General features: G+C 42.6%; 1 protein-coding gene across 2 annotated transcripts in view; it reads right to left on the bottom strand.

Annotated features, from left to right (window-relative positions):
* The window catches only part of LOC134925262 (uncharacterized), a 212,545-nt gene extending 206,976 nt beyond the window's left edge, over positions 1–5,569 (bottom strand). For both annotated transcript variants that reach the window (XM_063920904.1, XM_063920905.1), the window contains exons 1-2: positions 5,497–5,569; positions 5,349–5,422 (exon numbers count right to left, since the gene is read on the bottom strand). In XM_063920904.1, coding sequence (XP_063776974.1) covers positions 5,349–5,422; positions 5,497–5,517 — 95 coding nt within the window. In that variant the 5' untranslated portion in view covers positions 5,518–5,569. The remainder of the gene's footprint in view (positions 1–5,348; positions 5,423–5,496) is intronic.
* Between the last annotated feature and the right edge of the window lie 14,847 nt (positions 5,570–20,416).

The following is a 20,416-nucleotide window of genomic DNA, read 5'->3' as shown; positions in this document are numbered from 1 at the left end:
CCAGTCTATATTAGCTGCAGACACAGTACAGTACGGTAGTTCACAGCTGTGGCTACCTCTGTGTCTGCACTCGGCAGGCAGTCCGTCCATAATTGTATACCACCTAACCGTGGTTTTTTTTCATTCTTCTTTATACATACATAGTTACATAGACATCTTCTCTTTATCAACCAGTCTATATTAGCTGCAGACACAGTACAGTACGGTAGTTCACGGCTGTGGCTACCTCTGTGTCTGCACTCGGCAGGCAGTCCGTCCATAATTGTATACCACCTAACCGTGGTTTTTTTTCATTCTTCTTTATACATACATAGTTACATAGACATCTTCTCTTTATCAACCAGTCTATATTAGCTGCAGACACAGTACAGTACGGTAGTTCACGGCTGTGGCTACCTCTGTGTCTGCACTCGGCAGGCAGTCCGTCCATAATTGTATACCACCTAACCGTGGATTTTTTTCAGTCTTCTTTATACATACATAGTTACATAGACATCTTCTCTTTATCAACCAGTCTATATTAGCTGCAGACACAGTACAGTACGGTAGTTCACGGCTGTGGCTACCTCTGTGTCTGCACTCGGCAGGCAGTCCGTCCATAATTGTATACCACCTAACCGTGGATTTTTTTCAGTCTTCTTTATACATACATAGTTACATAGACATCTTCTCTTTATCAACCAGTCTATATTAGCTGCAGACACAGTACAGTACGGTAGTTCACGGCTGTGGCTACCTCTGTGTCTGCAGTCGGCAGGCAGTCCATAATTGTATACTAGTATCCATCTCCATTGTTTACCTGAGGTGCCTTTTAGTTGTGCCTATTAAAATATGGAGAACAAAAATGTTGAGGTTCCAAAATTAGGGAAAGATCAAGATCCACTTCCACCTCGTGCTGAAGCTGCTGCCACTAGTCATGGCCGAGACGATGAAATGCCAGCAACGTCGTCTGCCAAGGCCGATGCCCAATGTCATAGTACAGAGCATGTCAAATCCAAAACACCAAATATCAGAAAAAAAAGGACTCCAAAACCTAAAATAAAATTGTCGGAGGAGAAGCGTAAACTTGCCAATATGCCATTTACCACACGGAGTGGCAAGGAACGGCTGAGGCCCTGGCCTATGTTCATGGCTAGTGGTTCAGCTTCACATGAGGATGGAAGCACTCAGCCTCTCGCTAGAAAAATGAAAAGACTCAAGCTGGCAAAAGCAGCACAGCAAAGAACTGTGCATTCTTCGAAATCCCAAATCCACAAGGAGAGTCCAATTGTGTCGGTTGCGATGCCTGACCTTCCCAACACTGGACGTGAAGAGCATGCGCCTTCCACCATTTGCACGCCCCCTGCAAGTGCTGGAAGGAGCACCCGCAGTCCAGTTCCTGATAGTCAGATTGAAGATGTCAGTGTTGAAGTACACCAGGATGAGGAGGATATGGGTGTTGCTGGCGCTGGGGAGGAAATTGACCAGGAGGATTCTGATGGTGAGGTGGTTTGTTTAAGTCAGGCACCCGGGGAGACACCTGTTGTCCGTGGGAGGAATATGGCCGTTGACATGCCAGGTGAAAATACCAAAAAAATCAGCTCTTCGGTGTGGAGGTATTTCACCAGAAATGCGGACAACAGGTGTCAAGCCGTGTGTTCCCTTTGTCAAGCTGTAATAAGTAGGGGTAAGGACGTTAACCACCTCGGAACATCCTCCCTTATACGTCACCAGCAGCGCATTCATAATAAGTCAGTGACAAGTTCAAAAACTTTGGGTGACAGCGGAAGCAGTCCACTGACCAGTAAATCCCTTCCTCTTGTAACCAAGCTCACGCAAACCACCCCACCAACTCCCTCAGTGTCAATTTCCTCCTTCCCCAGGAATGCCAATAGTCCTGCAGGCCATGTCACTGGCAATTCTGACGAGTCCTCTCCTGCCTGGGATTCCTCCGATGCATCCTTGCGTGTAACGCCTACTGCTGCTGGCGCTGCTGTTGTTGCCGCTGGGAGTCGATGGTCATCCCAGAGGGGAAGTCGTAAGCCCACTTGTACTACTTCCAGTAAGCAATTGACTGTTCAACAGTCCTTTGCGAGGAAGATGAAATATCACAGCAGTCATCCTACTGCAAAGCGGATAACTGAGGCCTTGACAACTATGTTGGTGTTAGACGTGCGTCCGGTATCCGCCGTTAGTTCACAGGGAACTAGACAATTTATTGAGGCAGTGTGCCCCCGTTACCAAATACCATCTAGGTTCCACTTCTCTAGGCAGGCGATACCGAGAATGTACACGGACGTCAGAAAAAGACTCACCAGTGTCCTAAAAAATGCAGTTGTACCCAATGTCCACTTAACCACGGACATGTGGACAAGTGGAGCAGGGCAGGGTCAGGACTATATGACTGTGACAGCCCACTGGGTAGATGTATGGACTCCCGCCGCAAGAACAGCAGCGGCGGCACCAGTAGCAGCATCTCGCAAACGCCAACTCTTTCCTAGGCAGGCTACGCTTTGTATCACCGCTTTCCAGAATACGCACACAGCTGAAAACCTCTTACGGCAACTGAGGAAGATCATCGCGGAATGGCTTACCCCAATTGGACTCTCCTGTGGATTTGTGGCATCGGACAACGCCAGCAATATTGTGTGTGCATTAAATATGGGCAAACTCCAGCACGTCCCATGTTTTGCACATACCTTGAATTTGGTGGTGCAGAATTTTTTAAAAAACGACAGGGGCGTGCAAGAGATGCTGTCGGTGGCCAGAAGAATTGCGGGACACTTTCGGCGTACAGGCACCACGTACAGAAGACTGGAGCACCACCAAAAACTACTGAACCTGCCCTGCCATCATCTGAAGCAAGAAGTGGTAACGAGGTGGAATTCAACCCTCTATATGCTCCAGAGGTTGGAGGAGCAGCAAAAGGCCATTCAAGCCTATACAATTGAGCACGATATAGGAGGTGGAATGCACCTGTCTCAAGTGCAGTGGAGAATGATTTCAACGTTGTGCAAGGTTCTGATGCCCTTTGAACTTGCCACACGTGAAGTCAGTTCAGACACTGCCAGCCTGAGTCAGGTCATTCCCCTCATCAGGCTTTTGCAGAAGAAGCTGGAGGCATTGAAGAAGGAGCTAAAAGGGAGCGATTCCGCTAGGCATGTGGGACTTGTGGATGGAGCCCTTAATTCGCTTAACAAGGATTCACGGATGGTCAATCTGTTGAAATCAGAGCACTACATTTTGGCCACCGTGCTCGATCCTAGATTTAAAGCCTACCTTGGATCTCTCTTTCCGGCAGACACAAGTCTGCTGGGGTTGAAAGACCTGCTGGTGACAAAATTGTCAAGTCAAGCGGAACGCGACCTGTCAACATCTCCTCCTTCACATTCTCCCGCAACTGGGGGTGCGAGGAAAAGGCTCAGAATTCCGAGCCCACCCGCTGGCGGTGATGCAGCGCAGTCTGGAGCGACTGCTGATGCTGACATCTGGTCCGGACTGAAGGACCTGACAACGATTACGGACATGTCGTCTACTGTCACTGCATATGATTCTCTCAACATTGATAGAATGGTGGAGGATTATATGAGTGACCGCATCCAAGTAGGCACGTCACACAGTCCGTACTTATACTGGCAGGAAAAAGAGGCAATTTGGAGGCCCTTGCACAAACTGGCTTTATTCTACCTAAGTTGCCCTCCCACAAGTGTGTACTCCGAAAGAGTGTTTAGTGCCGCCGCTCACCTTGTCAGCAATCGGCGTACGAGGTTACATCCAGAAAATGTGGAGAAGATGATGTTCATTAAAATGAATTATAATCAATTCCTCCGCGGAGACATTGACCAGCAGCAATTGCCTCCACAAAGTACACAGGGAGCTGAGATGGTGGATTCCAGTGGGGACGAATTGATAATCTGTGAGGAGGGGGATGTACACGGTGATATATCGGAGGGTGAAGATGAGGTGGACATCTTGCCTCTGTAGAGCCAGTTTGTGCAAGGAGAGATTAATTGCTTCTTTTTTGGGGGGGGTCCAAACCAACCCGTCATATCAGTCACAGTCGTGTGGCAGACCCTGTCACTGAAATGATGGGTTGGTTAAAGTGTGCATGTCCTGTTTTGTTTATACAACATAAGGGTGGGTGGGAGGGCCCAAGGACAATTCCATCTTGCACCTCTTTTTTCTTTTCTTTTTCTTTGCATCATGTGCTGATTGGGGAGGGTTTTTTGGAAGGGACATCCTGCGTGACACTGCAGTGCCACTCCTAGATGGGCCCGGTGTTTGTGTCGGCCACTAGGGTCGCTAATCTTACTCACACAGTCAGCTACCTCATTGCGCCTCTTTTTTTCTTTGCGTCATGTGCTGTTTGGGGAGGGTTTTTTGGAAGGGACATCCTGCGTGACACTGCAGTGCCACTCCTAGATGGGCCCGGTGTTTGTGTCGGCCACTAGGGTCGCTAATCTTACTCACACAGCTACCTCATTGCGCCTCTTTTTTTCTTTGCGTCATGTGCTGTTTGGGGAGGGTTTTTTGGAAGGGCCATCCTGCGTGACACTGCAGTGCCACTCCTAGATGGGCCCGGTGTTTGTGTCGGCCACTAGGGTCGCTAATCTTACTCACACAGCTACCTCATTGCGCCTCTTTTTTTCTTTGCGTCATGTGCTGTTTGGGGAGGGTTTTTTGGAAGGGACATCCTGCGTGACACTGCAGTGCCACTCCTAGATGGGCCCGGTGTTTGTGTCGGCCACTAGGGTCGCTTATCTTACTCACACAGCGACCTCGGTGCAAATTTTAGGACTAAAAATAATATTGTGAGGTGTGAGGTATTCAGAATAGACTGAAAATGAGTGTAAATTATGGTTTTTGAGGTTAATAATACTTTGGGATCAAAATGACCCCCAAATTCTATGATTTAAGCTGTTTTTTAGTGTTTTTTGAAAAAAACACCCGAATCCAAAACACACCCGAATCCGACAAAAAAAATTCGGTGAGGTTTTGCCAAAACGCGTTCGAACCCAAAACACGGCCGCGGAACCGAACCCAAAACCAAAACACAAAACCCGAAAAATTTCAGGCGCTCATCTCTAAATACTAAGAACTCCAAAACAGCCCAAACAAAAACAGAAATGTTCTGCAGAGCTCACACTATGGCTATGTATAGTTTTGCAGCTATGGTGAAACTACAAGTCTCAGCATGTCCTATTACTTCTGGTTCCACCATAGCTGGAGATTATTACACTTCATTTACTTCAAGTCACATAACACCCCAGAACTTCAACTACCATAACCCTATGTGCTTTGTATTATATGTAGTATCACCACTAAATAAGATCAAATTGTGAATGATATTCATTATTCTCTTTGCCTACCTTTTAACACTCAGCAGCATCCCACACACATGCTTTATATTGGTGGCCACACGATGAAACCTCCTCTGTTCCCCCTGTGTGTAGAAATGCATTCTTATTACCCAAGATCAGTGCATGGTAAGAATGGTTATTAGAGATTAGACATTACCTTGTGATTAGTGTGAAGCATGCTTCTGCCTGTATACCTTTCTCTAACAACACTGAGTTGCTAACAGAACAGGCTGTAGGAGGAGACATGCTAACATACGTGACTGTTCCTCAGGTATCTGTAGCCTGGTAGCCAGGGTGACATTGCTGACAGAACGAATGATGTTTGCAGAAATAACCACTATACTGCATACACTGAAACCTGAATCACTGGGCTCATATTATTATTGACATTCTAAATAATAAAAAAAAAGCCATGTTTTAAAGTGCTAGCTTTAAAGACGTACAGTACTTGATATATACTACTGAGGAATTGTTAATACAGTAGCAGCCATTTGGCATTGGCTGTTACATTATGCTTTTGACAATGTATCATTTAGAGGTGGTTTTGCTTTTAATACATTTAGTGATTGGGAAATTAACCTGTAACTAACTAAAAACAAAACAAAAACATTTTTTTTCCATTATTTCAACAAATATTATTTCAGAATTATTATTTCAGAATTCATCATTATAATTATCATTCATAATTGTTTAATAATTATTTAATAATAATTATTATTATTATTATTATTAATATTATTATTAATATTATATTACATTATTTACTCTTTAGTAGATGCCCCTCGTGATTAGATTTAGATATGATTTTTTTTATTTTATTTTTTCACTTTCATTTTTGCCAGACACTTCTATTAATATGCAAGAAATGTGAGACCATGGGCTGGATGTAATGCAATGCAAGACGACCGGAGCTCTGGGATTCCAGCTGAACTTGTACGTTTTTTTTAAAGCAGCAATCATTTACAAGGAAAAACCAACCATGAGATACTGTGTGCATTGAATGAATTGTCCAGTTGATTTCATGTTGATAATAAACCATACTGTATATGTGTTGTTTTTTTTAAATTATGGGCATTACTATATATTTCTATTGTAATGTGGACACTACTATATATGTCTATTATTATTGGGCATTACTTTATATTTCTATTGTAATGTGGGACACTACTATATACGTCTATTATTATGGGCATTACTATATATTTCTATTGTAATGTGGACACTACTATATATTTCTATTATTATGGGGCATTCCTATATATTTCTATTGTAATGTGGGACACTACTATATATGTCTATTATTATGGGCATTACTATATATTTCTATTGTAATTTGGGACACTACTATATATGTCTATTATTATGGGATATTACTTTATATTTCTATTGTAATCTGGACACTACTATATACGTCTATTCTTATGGGGCATTACTATATATTTCTATTGTAATGTGGACACTACTATATATGTCTATTATTATGGGGCATTACTACATATTTCTATTGTAATGTGGACACTACTATATACATATATTATTATGAGGCATTACTATATATTTCTATTGTAATGTGGACACTACTATATATGTCTATTATTATGGGGCATTACTTTATATTTCTATTGTAATGTGGGACACTACTATATATGTCTATTATTATGGGGCATTACTATGTATTTCTATTGTAATGTGGACACTAATATATATTTCTATTATTATGGGGCATTCCTATATATTTCTATTGTAACGTGGGACACTACTATATATGTCTATTATTATGGGGCATTACTTTATATTTCTATTGTAATGTGGGACACTACTATATACGTCTATTATTATGGGCATTACTATATTTTTCTATTGTAATGTGGACACTACTATATATTTCTATTATCATGCGGTCATTACTTTATATTTCTATTGTAATGTGGACACTACTATATATTTCTATTATCATGCGGTCATTACTTTATATTTCTATTGTAATGTGGACACTACTATATACGTCTATTATTATGGGGGCATTACTATATATTTCTACTGTAATGTGGATATTATATATGTCTATTATTATGGGGGCATTACTTTATATTTCTATTGTATTGTGGACACTACTATATATGTCTATTACTATGGGGGCATTACGATATATTTCTATTGTAATGTGGACACTACTATATACGTCTATTATTATGGGGCATTACTATGTATTTCTATTGTAATGTGTGCACTACTATATATTTCTATTATTATGAGGCATTTCTATATATTTCTATTTTAATGTGCACACTTTTATATATGTCTATTATTATGTGGCATTACTATACTGTATATTTCTATTGTAATGTGGACGCTACTATATATTTCTGTTATACCGGGGGCACTACTACAGTATATATGTCTGTTATAATGGGGGCATACTATGTATTTTTATTAAATTGTGGGCATTACACTATATTTCTATTATACTGGGGTCATTGCTATATATTTCTAGCCCTGCCTCCAGAGTGCAAAGAAAATAGACTGTGCTGTGTGGCCACACCACCTAATGTCATGTGGCTATGACCATTTTTCAGCACACTCAGTACCACTAAGAAAATATTTCTACTTGCACCACTGGTACTACCATAGCAAGGCCTAATCTGACCCACAACCAGAGTGCCCCCTGTATATATAATACTACACACCAGCCCACCCCTATACATATAACACTACACAGCTGCCACACCTTTACATATAATACTACACACCAGCCCACCCCTATACATATAACACTACACAGTAGTCACACCTTTACATATAATACTACACACCAGCCCACCAATACACATATAACACTACACAGCTGCCACACCTTTACATATAATACTAGACACCAGCACCAGCCCCCCCACTGTACATATAACATTACACACCTCCCCTCTGTACATATAATACTGCACAGCAGCCCCCAACCTTCTGTACATATAACATTATACACCTTCCCTCCGTTTCTATAATACTACACACATCCCCCCAAAACCTCCCCCTCTGTACATATAACATATAACATAACTGCCCCCCCATACATTTAATACTACACACCAGCCCCCCCCCCTGTACACAATGTATAACTTTACACATCTGCCCCCAATGTACGTATAATGCTACACACAAAAATCCCCCCCCCCCCCCGTACATATAAAACTACCCGCCTGGGTTTACATTTTTAAGTACTTACGCTATCGATGAGTTGGATGTAACTGTCAACATTTTAAAAAGTAATTAGCAGCTTAGCAGCTCTTCCAACACACCCATGAGGTGGCTGCCTAATGTCATTTTACTAGCTGCTTTTGCATGCAACCCACAAATGTTAGACAGCTTTATTTTTATACTGCAATTTAGATTTCAACCCGCCCAAATCTAAATCTGTCTGAACATGTTACATCTGCCCCACCTGCAATGCCACATGGATTAGCCCAGTTTCTTGCTTTTTTGCTTTATTTACAAACAAGAAGGGCCTGCACAAAAAGTGACGACTATAATCTTGTTAGTTCTGATGCATGTCTAAACTTACATTTTTACACACATCAAGTACTGTATGTTCTTATTTATTGTTCAGAAAATAAACCATTGGCCAGATTTATCAAGCCTTGGAGTGCTATAAACTGCACGGTGATAAAGAACCAACCAATCAGCTCATAACTGCCATTTTACAGAGTTGATTGGTTGGTACTTTATCACCACGCAATTTACCATTCTCCAAAGCTTAATAAATCTGGGCATATGTTTATGAAGAAAATTATTTGATCTTAAAACAAAGAAAAAAAAGGAACAAGCTTACCGTTATATACTTTTGATGTTTAGATTAGGTCCAGGTAGGAAAAAATGTCCAGGTCATAGAACATTGTGCGGCACACAGGACAAACGCTGTTCATCTCTAGCCATTGTGTCAGGAAAGGGGAATGGAAGGTATGGCGGCAGGATGATACAGCCATTTCCATTCCAACTTCAATGTCAGACATGCAGATGGTACAGTACTCTATGTCCTCTCCTTCTGCAACAGTGCGTCTGCTGTAAGTGGGAAGAATGGGCCTCAGGATGTTCTCCAACCTCAGGAGTGTTTCCCTCATTGCAGCTGCCCGATTTTTACTGGCACTGGGTTCATTTCTTCCTCTTTCTGATAATGGTCCAGCTCTTCCTTTTCCCAATGATGGTCCAGCTGTTTCTCTTCCCAATGATGGTCCAGCACTTTCTCTACCTGATGAAGGTGACATTCTTCTTGATGATGGGCCAGCTCTTCCTCTTCCAGATGATGGTACCGCTGTTCCTCTTCCAGATGATTGTCCACCATTGGATGGTCTGCGGCGTCCTGACCGCAGCCATGTCACACTGATGTTATGGTTTGTTCCTCCATTTCAAAGCAGCTGGGCTAACTCCCTTTGGCTCATTGTAGCTGATGACAGTACCTACACATATTTAAAAAAAAAAAAAAAAAAAAGAAAAGGGAAAGAAAAAACACAGATGTGATTATGTGCTGAGATTCGATCACTGGTGAATCGCTGGCAGAAGTTTCTAGTGAGCAAACGTGATCTCTCTTGGGAGGCTCTTTTTCATTTGTCAGCAGCAGCTTCAACTCAAGAAATGCCAGTAATATTGCTGTGCACTGGGCTTTTATGCCATAGAGAATTCAAATGTGGCATGCGGGCGGCAGTTGGTGATGGCCATGCTTCACATCAGCAGCATCTTACCACTAATATTACACAGTGATACATGTGGGACATTAGTGGGAAATGACATGTTAGTGCTGAGGAGTCATTACATCAAAACAGGGTGGTTTGGGGCATCTACTGAAATCATCTAATTTCTGCTGCTGGACCCAGTGAGTTCAACTGTCACTGCTGCTGCCATCCCTACTCTCCATTGGCTATCTCTGTGGACTCTCTTGTAACAGCTGCCAACACTATAACATTTGTAAGATATATGTAAATACATAGATAGATAGATAGATAGATAGATAGATAGATAGATAGATAGATAGATAGATAGATAGACAGTTGTGCTCATAAGTTTACATACCCTAGCAGAATTTGTTATTTTCTGGCCATTTGTCAGAGAATATGAATGATAACTCACAAATTTTTCTTTCACTCATGGTTAGTGGTTGGGTGAAGCCATTTATTGTCAAACAACTGTGTTTAAATCATAATGACAACAGAAACTACACAAATGACCTTGATCAAAAGTTTACATATCCCAGTTCTTAATACCGTGTATTGCCCCCTTTAACATCAATGACAGCTTGAAGTCTTTTGTGGTAGTTGTGGATGAGGCTATTTTCTCAGATGGTAAAGCTGCCCATTCTTCTTGGCCAAAAGCCTCCAGTTCCTGTAAATTCTTGGGCTGTCTTGCATGAACTCAATGTTTGAGATCTCCCCAGAGTGGTTCAATGATATTGAGGTCAGGAGACTGAGATGGCCACTCCAGAACCTTCACTTTATTCTGCTGTAGCCAATGACAGGTCGACTTGGCTTTGTGTTTTGGATCATTGTCATGTTGGAACGTCCAAGTACGTCCCATGCGCAGCTTCCGGGCTGAAGAGTGCACATTTTCCTCCAGTATTTTCTGATAACATGCTGCATTCATCTTGCCATCAATTTTGACCAAGTTTCCAGTGTCTTTGTAGCTCATACATCCCCAAAACATCAGCAATCCACCTCCGTGTTTCACAGTAGGAATGGTGTACCTTTTAATCATAGGCCTTGTTGACTCCTCTCCAAATGTAACGTTTATGGTTGTGGCCAAAAAGTAAAATTTTGGTCTCATCACTCCAAATTACTTTGTTCCAGAAGTTTTGAGGCTTGTCCCTGTGCTGTTTGGAGTATTGTAAGCGGGATGCTTTGTGGCATTTGCATAGTAATGGCTTTCTTCTGGCGACTCGACCATGCAGCCCATTTTTAATCAAATGCCTCCTTATTGTGCATCTTGAAACACTTTTTTTCAGAGAGTCCTGTATTTCAGCTGAAGTTATTTGTGGATTTTTCTTTGCATCCCGAACAATTTTCCTGGCAGTTGTGGCTGAAATTTTTGTTGGTCTACCTGACCGTGATTTGGTTTCCACAGAATCCCTCATTATCCAGTTCTTAATTAGAGTTTGAACACTGCTGATTGCCATTCTCAATTGCTTGGATATCTTTTTATATCCCTTTCCTGTTTTATACAGTTCAATTACCTTTTCCCGCAGATCCTTTGACAATTCTTTTGCTCTCCCCATGACTCAGAATCCCGACACGTTAGTGCAGCACTGGATGAAAGATGCAAGGGTCTTTCAGGAGTCCAGAAACTCAATGACCTTTTATACACACACACTGATTACAAGCAAACAGATCACAGGTGAGGATGGTTACCTTTAGTAGCCATTCAAACCTGTTTGTGTCAACTTGTGTGCATGTCATCAGGCCAAAATCTCCAGGGTATGTAAACTTTTGATCGGGGTCATTTGAGTAGTTTCCGTTGTCATTATGATTTAAAAAGAGTAAACACAGTTGTTTGACAATAAATGGCATCACCCAACCACTAACCATGAGTGAAAGAAAAGTTTGTGAGTTATCATTCATATTCTCTGACAAATGGCCAGAAAATCACAAATTCTGCTAGGGTATGTAAACTTGTGAGCACAACTGTATATACATATATATATATATATATATATTAACAGGAAAAAATGTATGAGCGCAAAGGACAAGGAAAGGTTAAAAGTCCCGTGGAACTACAAGTCCCAGACTGAACAAGAATCAACAGTTTCTCACAATCACTGACACCCAGTCTCACTGGTCGATTAGTCTTTATCAGTGTGCACCTCTGGGATTTCCAGCTGTCGCTTCCCCACCAGAGACCCGATTCCGGACGGGTAATGATCCTGCCGAGAAATTTTGAAAGAAGCAGGGAGCGCCAATAGTGCATTAAAAGTGTAACAATTTATTTATAACACATCCAAATACGATGATCAAATAAAACCCGTACCATAAAAGGCGGTTAAACCACCGCTTGTAAGCCCACTGACGAAGTCTGATGACGAAACGCGTATGGTCGTGGTCTGACGTATGGATACTGAATCACGTATGCTGAGTTGTATTGTGGGATAATTTCATGCTGGTTATACAAGCGGTGGTTTAACCGCCTTTTATGGTACGGATTTTATTTGATCATCGTATTTGGATGTGTTATAAATAAATTGTTACACTTTTAATGCACTATTGGCGCTCCCTGCTTCTTTCAAAAAAAAAAAATATATATATATATATATACACAAGACTGGTATGGTCGGCACTCCCAATGTTTAAACAGCTGCCCCGGTGCCTTCCTACTGTAAAACGTATAGAAATTATGTTCTTCTAGAGAGGGGTGTTCCTCAACCCACTCTCAATCCTGAAAGAACAGGCGGCACTCCAAGGACTTGATGCAAACACGTGTATTAAGCAAAGTGGTCAAACAAGTGGCATAACTGCGGCAACGTTTCAGCGCCGCGCAGGGCGCTTTTGTCAAGGCTGTATGCAAGTGACACAAAACAAACCAGAACAATGTAAAAACGTACCTTATATCTGTTAGTGAGAAAGAGAGAAGACCGCGTCTGGGAGCTGCGGGAGCTGGCGTCCGGCGGAGTTTCCGGTGGGTGTGCCCGTCCCGTTGCCAGGAAGTGACGTCACTGGTAGCCAAGCAACCCCGGGCGTCCCGGCCGTCGCTATCAACCCGCTGATCCTGGCGGAAGTAGAGCAAGAGAGTGTAAACAAACTGCAAATGCTGTGTACTGTGAGAATGTAAATACTTGCACAACTGAACATGTTGCGCTCAAAATGTAAAACAAGAACGTGACTGAATTGTACCCAGTGTGAGTGCATGGGAAAATGGTGAACGATATAGCACAGAGTGACTGTAAACTGTGCAAAGTGCATATTAAAAAGTTAAAAACAATGATGCTATACGTAATCAGCAGAAAAAATAGCCTTGAAGGTATGTCAAACGATAGTTGATGAAAAATATGTATTACAGCTCTGAGGGCAACAGCACTTAGCGTATATGGGTGTGCCTAACTGCTACAAACCCCATACAGAAAAAAATAAATAGCCTACTAAACCCTTCTTAGCAAGCATTAATGTTCTGATATGTACATATGCATTAACATAAGGAATGAATGTGGATATACTTGGGGCCGTAATAGACCCAGCCAGATAGATGGAGATGTTAAACAAGAACAGAGAGATGCTCTGCCTGTTAATGTATGGTGATAGATTCTGCAGTAGAAGAGAGAAATGCCTGATCCTAGAGAGAGTGTGTGAGCTGCAGTCTTCAAATCGGAAACACAAGTATATGCTAATCACAAAAGTACACTCCAGGCTACATGTTCATTAAGTCCATGTGGCGTCAGGGTAGACAAGCGATGTATCCATTCGATCTCTCTTTGCGCTAGGGCTTTCGCTCGATCTCCTCCCCTCGTGTTTACCGGGATGTGATCTACTATCATGTGCCTCAGATGATGCAGTTGATGCTGAGCCTGTTTAAAATGTCGAGCCACCGGCTGTTCGTTGGGCTTGCCCTCAAGGGCTGCCTTGATGGCAGACCTATGTAGGGCCATTCTCTCCCTGAAAGTACGTATGGTTTGGCCCACATACAGTAAACCACATGGACAAGATATAACGTAAATCACGTATTGTGAAGTGCATGTGACGTGATGTCGAATTTTGAATGTCTTCTTAGTTATGGGATGAGTGAACTTGGGGTCTGTGTCCATGTGCTTACAGGTAGTTCATGACAGGCACCTTTGGCACCCTGATTTGAGTGAAGTGAGTTTCTTTTGAGTGACATCAGTTTTCACAAGCATGTCGCGTAGGTTGCGCCCTCTCTTGAAACAGGGCATAATGGCTGTATTGTGGAAGCATGGTAATGATGGATCCGAACTTACTATGGGCCACAATGCTCGTGTGGCCCTGGTGGTGACCGAACTGGCTGTGGTGTACTGTGTAATAAACGGTACCTTTTTGGTGGTTTGCTGCCGCATGGAGCCAAAGAGCTGATTTCTTGGGATGAGTAGCACTTCTTGCTTGATGCGTGCTAACTGGCGTCTGTCGTACCCCCTCTGCATAAATTTAAGGATCACTTGATCGAGAGCACCATCAAGTTGTTCCCTGTTGCTTGTGATCCTGGCCACCCGTAGCATCTGAGATCTGGGGAGGCCCTTTTTCAGTGCTGGAGGATGGAAACTATTGTTCCTTAATAAAGTGTTACGGTCTGTCGGTTTATGATATACGGATGTGACAATGGTGTTACCACGGATGTCAATTTGAACGTCCAAAAAATGTATTGACTCGTAACTGGATTCTATGGTTAGTTTGATGGGGGTATTGCTATTTTTGATGTTGCGATGTAGATCTTCCAAATCCGAAACGCTCCCAGTCCAGAAGAGTAAAAGATCATCAATGTAGCGTTTATACAAAAGGGTCTTCGCTTGTATGATCTCGGAGCCCAGGAATTGGCGTTCAAACGCAAACATGTAAACGTTAGCATAGCTAGGTGATACATTAGACCCCATCGCACACCCGGTGAGTTGCACAAAATATTCACCATTGTGCAGGAAGTAGTTATGGGTCAAAGTGTATTCAAGGAGTTTAAAAAACAGAGGGGTGTGTAATGCACTAAATTCTTCAGTTTCCAGGAATTGTTGCATAGCCAGAAGCCCCTGTCCATGCGGTATGACAGTGTACAGGCTTTGTACATCCATTGGGCACATGATGGTGTTCTTAGGTACACTCGGAATTTCCTGTAATGTGAGTAGCAGATGAGAGGTGTCTTTAAGATACGTCGCTTGTTTGATCACCAATGGTTGGATATGCAAATCTAAGAACTGAGAAATGGGTTGGATCAACGATCCTCTGGCTGACGTAATTGGACGACCCGGTGGATGCAACCGGTCCTTGTGGACCTTGGGAACTGTGTATAAAACTGGAACTATGGGATGAGATTGTACCAGAGAGGATGCGGTTTTAGTGTCCAAATAACCATCTTGTACCGCCTGTTTTATAATATTGTCAATTTCCAATTTGAATTGTGCTGTGGGGTTGTGTCGCAGTTTTTTGTAAGTGGCAGGATCTGCTAATTGCCGGTCAATTTCACTGATGTAGGCACTTCTGTCCTGAATGACGATTGCTCCCCCTATGTCCGCCGGTCGGATGGTGATGTCACTGTAGGAAGCTAAATCTTTAATGGCTTGCTGTTCTTGCATGGTGATATTGAGGTAAAGGGCAGGAGCTGCTTGATTATATTTCTTTATGGAAGTGTCCAATAGCCTGGAGAACGACTTGATGGATACATTATTGGATTGAGGGTCAAACGTGGATTTGGACGGAAGCTTAAGGTGTTGATCCTGTTCAGATGATGTAGACTGGTATTGAAAAAATTCTTTAAGACGCAGTGTCCTACTGAATCGATGCTGTTCAACTGTCCATTGAAAATCATCATATGGATTAGTAGGAATAAAAGAGTCCTTTTCTAATGACTTGATTCTCCGTGTCTGTCAGCACCCTAGATGATAGATTGAACACTAATTCCTCTTGCTGCTCCTGGCTTTGAGCGGAGGTTTTCCAGATTCTGTGATTTTGTCGTCCCCCCCCCCCCCCCCCCCCGTCTGCTTGGCCTTGGGCTCCTGGTTCGGATCGTGCCTTCGTAGCCACCCCTAAAGGGGCCTGTATGGGTGATTTAGATCCGTCAGAGTCATGACAACGGAAATCACTGTCAGAATTAGAGGAGTATGTGCGTCTCGTGGAGCGTGCTCATCTATCCCTCCACGATTGGCGTTGCTTTCTCCCACCTGCAAAGGAGGAGTCCGGAATGCCATGTAGCCATCGGTAGACCCGGTTGTCCTCGTAGTCCATGTTGACCGTCTGAAGTTTGGATCTCTTGAATGCTGAGGTCACGTTTGTAATTATCCAGTTGGGATTTTAACTTCTCCCACGTGCTGGCATGCTGGACGTCATTTAGCACTGATTGATGATCAACTGCGTGCTGTGTGATGTTGTTTCTATATTTCTTAAGTTCTTTTCCGGGTTCCTCAATAACAAGAAGCATGAGGTCCATGCTGCATTTATTAAGTACCGATATCCATCGGTGACACAATTCCGGGTTGTTCCTACCGATGGTCGGAACGTTTTTAACCCTAAATCCCCTGGGGATGCGTTTGGCACGAAAATAATCGGATAACTAAGTGCCGTGTAGTAAAAAGTCGACCGCTTTCTTCTTTAGACGCAATAAGGTGTGGTAAACTTCGTCTGTTGTAGTGTTATCTTCATTGGTCAGAGTATCCTCAGTGAATAGAATGGCTGCTGCCTCAGAATCCGTGAATGCTAACGTGTCATCAATAGCCATGGACATATTTTGGGTAGACATGGCTTTTTTAGAGGTTCCGGCTGTATGTATTCATGCTGGAATGTTCGGGGTTAACCGACCACACTGTTATTGCTTTGTAATTCGTGTCAACCAGACAATAAATTGACACTAGAGTGAGTGGTCGGAATATTGCGTAGTCAAAAATGATGAGGATGAAGAAAAATGGGTGCCATACCGCTGGGGACTGTATGCACAGCCCAAACAATACAAGACTGGTATGGTCGGCACTCCCAATGTTTAAACAGCTGAAGTCACGTTCTTGTTTTACATTTTGAGCGCAACATGTTCAGTTGTGCAAGTATTTACATTCTCACAGTACACAGCATTTGCAGTTTGTTTACACTCTCTTGCTCTACTTCCGCCAGGATCAGCGGGTTGATAGCGACGGCCAGGATGCCCGGGGTTGCCTGGCTACCAGTGACATCACTTTCTGGCAATGTGACGGGCACACCCACCGGAAACCCCGCCGGACGCCAGCTCCCGCAGCTCCCAGACGTGGTCTTCTCTCTTTCTCACTAACAGATATAAGGTAAGTTTTTACACTGTTCTGGTTTGTTTTGTGTCACTTGCATACAGCCTTGACAAAAGCGCCCTGCACGGCGCTGAAACGTTGGCGCAGTTATGCCACTTGTTTGACCACTTTGCTTAATACACGTGTTTTCATCAAGTCCTTGGGGTGCCGCCTGTTCTTTCAGGATTGAGAGGGGGCTGAGGAACACCCCTCTCTTAAAGAACATAATTTATATATATATATATATATATATATATATATATATATATATATAAAACTAGCTGCTCTACCCATTCTTCGCACAGGAGTTTCTGATTCTCAGGGTTGTACATAGACATAAGTGTTAAAAATTTGGTAAATCTATAGAGATGTAAATTTGAGACGTCTTAATGTAAGTAAATATTAATCCATGGTTCTTAGGATTACCCAAGGAGCACCCGTAGCATATACGGTAAAAAGTAACAGGACCATTTTTGTAATTTATTAAATTCTACACTCTGGAGGTGCAATCCAAATTTTAATCCGATTGTCCGTTGGGTGTTATCGTCACGCAACGCAAGCCACGCATTGGTTATTATGTCATTATGTCAACCCACTTTCCATCCCCTTAGGGGAGGTTTATTAAAATTCTAATTACGTAGTTTTCCTATTTCACACCTGAAGGATACCTATGTTAAATTTCAGCTTTCTAACATATCGGGAAGTAAGAGAATTAGTGATCAGTGAGTGAGTGAGTGAGTGAGTGAGTGAGTGAGTGAGTGAGTGAGTAAGTGAGTGCTTTCGCATTTAAATATATATATAGCCCATAGCAGCCGGCACTCCAACTCTAAGAAAGCAGCAAGTCTCCGTGCAGCAGTGTAAAATCACATGCACTCCTCCCAAAATCACGGCACTGGAGACTGTTTGTATATAAGCATATAACTTATATTCAGGTAAATATATATAGATATATTAGCACAAAAAAGTTATATTACCATGTGTAGAGTTAATACAATATTCATGTTAGTAGAATAATCTTTCACGTAGCATCCCTCCATTCTCCATTCCTCAATCCAACAACAGTACAGTATCTACATAAGAATATAAAAAAGGGGACGCATGGTAGTGAAATACGATTACATTAAATTTAATGAACAACAGAAATAAAAATACTTTGAATTAACATCAACTTATCACAACATATCATAAATTGCCTGGCTGGAATCCTCTGCATTTTTAATACCCCACTTGCTGCTTATAACCTGCATACACCTAGTATACACCTGTCCGATAACTACACCACTCAAGGCAGCTAGTACCATGCCTTCAGACCTCGTAAAATCAGCCCTTATGGTATCATTAATTACCCTTTCCTCAGGACCATATATTGCAGGTAAACATGGTTATTTGTAATGTATGGTCCTGGGGAAAGAACAAGTACAGTAAGCCTCCTTTGCAATGACCTTAACCCTGTATCAGGATTGTATCCAGAGATATGTCCCAATAATAGCATGCTGAGTTTGAAGAATCAGAATCAGCTGGAATATAAATGCTGGTTGATATATAGATATATATATATATATATATATATATATATACACTGCTCAAAAAAATAAAGAGAACACTAAAATAACACATTCTAGATCTGAATGAATGAAATATTCTTATTAAATACTTTGTTCTTTACATAGTTGAATGTGCTAACAACAAAGTCACACAAAAATTATCAATGGAAATCAAATTTATTAACCCATGGAGGTCTGGATTTGGAGTCACACTCAAAATTAAAGTGGAAAAACACACTACAGGCTGACCCAACTTTGATGTAATGTCCTTAAAACAAGTCAAAATGAGGCTCAGTAGTGTGTGTGGCCTCCACGTGCCTGTATGACCTCCCTACAATGCCTGGACATGCTCCTGATGAGGTGGCGGATGGTCTCCTGAGGTATCTCCTCCCAGACCTGGACTAAAGCATCCGCCAACTCCTGGACAGTCTGTGGTGCAACATGGCGTTGGTGGATGGAGCGAGACATGATGTCCCAGATGTGCTCAATTGGATTCAGGTCTGGGGAACAGGCGGGCCAGTCCATAGCATCAATGCCTTTGTCTTGCAGGAACTGCTGACACACTCCAGCCACATGAGGTCTAGCATTGTCTTGCATTAGGAGGAACCCAGGGCCAACCGCACCAGCATATGGTCTCACAAGGGGTCCGAGGATCTCATCTCGGTACCTAATGGCAGTCAGGCTACCTCTGGCAAGCACATGGAGGGCTGTGCGGCCCCCTCAAAGAAATGCCACCCCACACCATTACTGACCCACTGCCAAACCGGTCATGCTGGAGGATGTTGCAGGCAGCAGAACGTTCTCCTTGGCGAATGTCCTGCACGGTGTTGGGCTGTAAGCACAACCCCCACCTGTGGATGTCGGGCCCTCATACCACCCTCATGGAGTCTGTTTCTGATCGTTTGAGTAGACACATGCACATTTGTGGCTTGCTGGAGGTCATTTTGCAGGGCTCTGGCAGTGCTCCTCCTGTTCCTTCTTGCACAAAGGCGGAGGTAGCGGTCCTGCTGCTGGGTTGTTGCCCTCCTACGGCCTCCTCCACGTCTCCTGATGTACTGGCCTGTCTCCTGGTAGTGCCTCCATGCTCTGGACACTACGCTGACAGACACAGCAAACCTTCTTGCCACAGCTCACATTGATGTGCCATCCTGGATGAGCTGCACTACCTGAGCCACTTGTGTGGGTTGTAACTCCGTCTCATGCTACCACTAGAGTGAAAGCACTGCCAGCTTTCAAAAGTGAGCAAAACATCAGCCAGAAAGCATAGGAGCTGAGAAGTGATCTGTGGTCACCACCTGCAGAACAACTCCTTTATTGGGGGTGTCTTGCTAATTGCCTATAATTCCCACCTGTTGTTTATTCCATTTGCACAACAGCATGTGAAATTGATTGTCAATCAGTGTTGCTTCCTAAGTGGACAGTTTGATTTCACAGAAGTGTGTTTGACTTGGAGTTACATTGTGATGTTTAAGTGTTCCCTTTATTTTTTTGAGCAGTGTATATATATATGCAGTGTATATATATATATATATATATATATATATATATATATATATACTAGCTGGAGTACCCAACGTTGCCCGGGATTTTAAGAATGTCTGTTTACA

Source organism: Pseudophryne corroboree, chromosome 1, assembly GCF_028390025.1.
Source record: "Pseudophryne corroboree isolate aPseCor3 chromosome 1, aPseCor3.hap2, whole genome shotgun sequence".
Classification (NCBI taxonomy): Eukaryota; Metazoa; Chordata; class Amphibia; order Anura; family Myobatrachidae; genus Pseudophryne; species Pseudophryne corroboree.
Note: the sequence above shows the minus strand (reverse complement) of the source record. Positions and strands in the feature narration are given on the sequence as shown.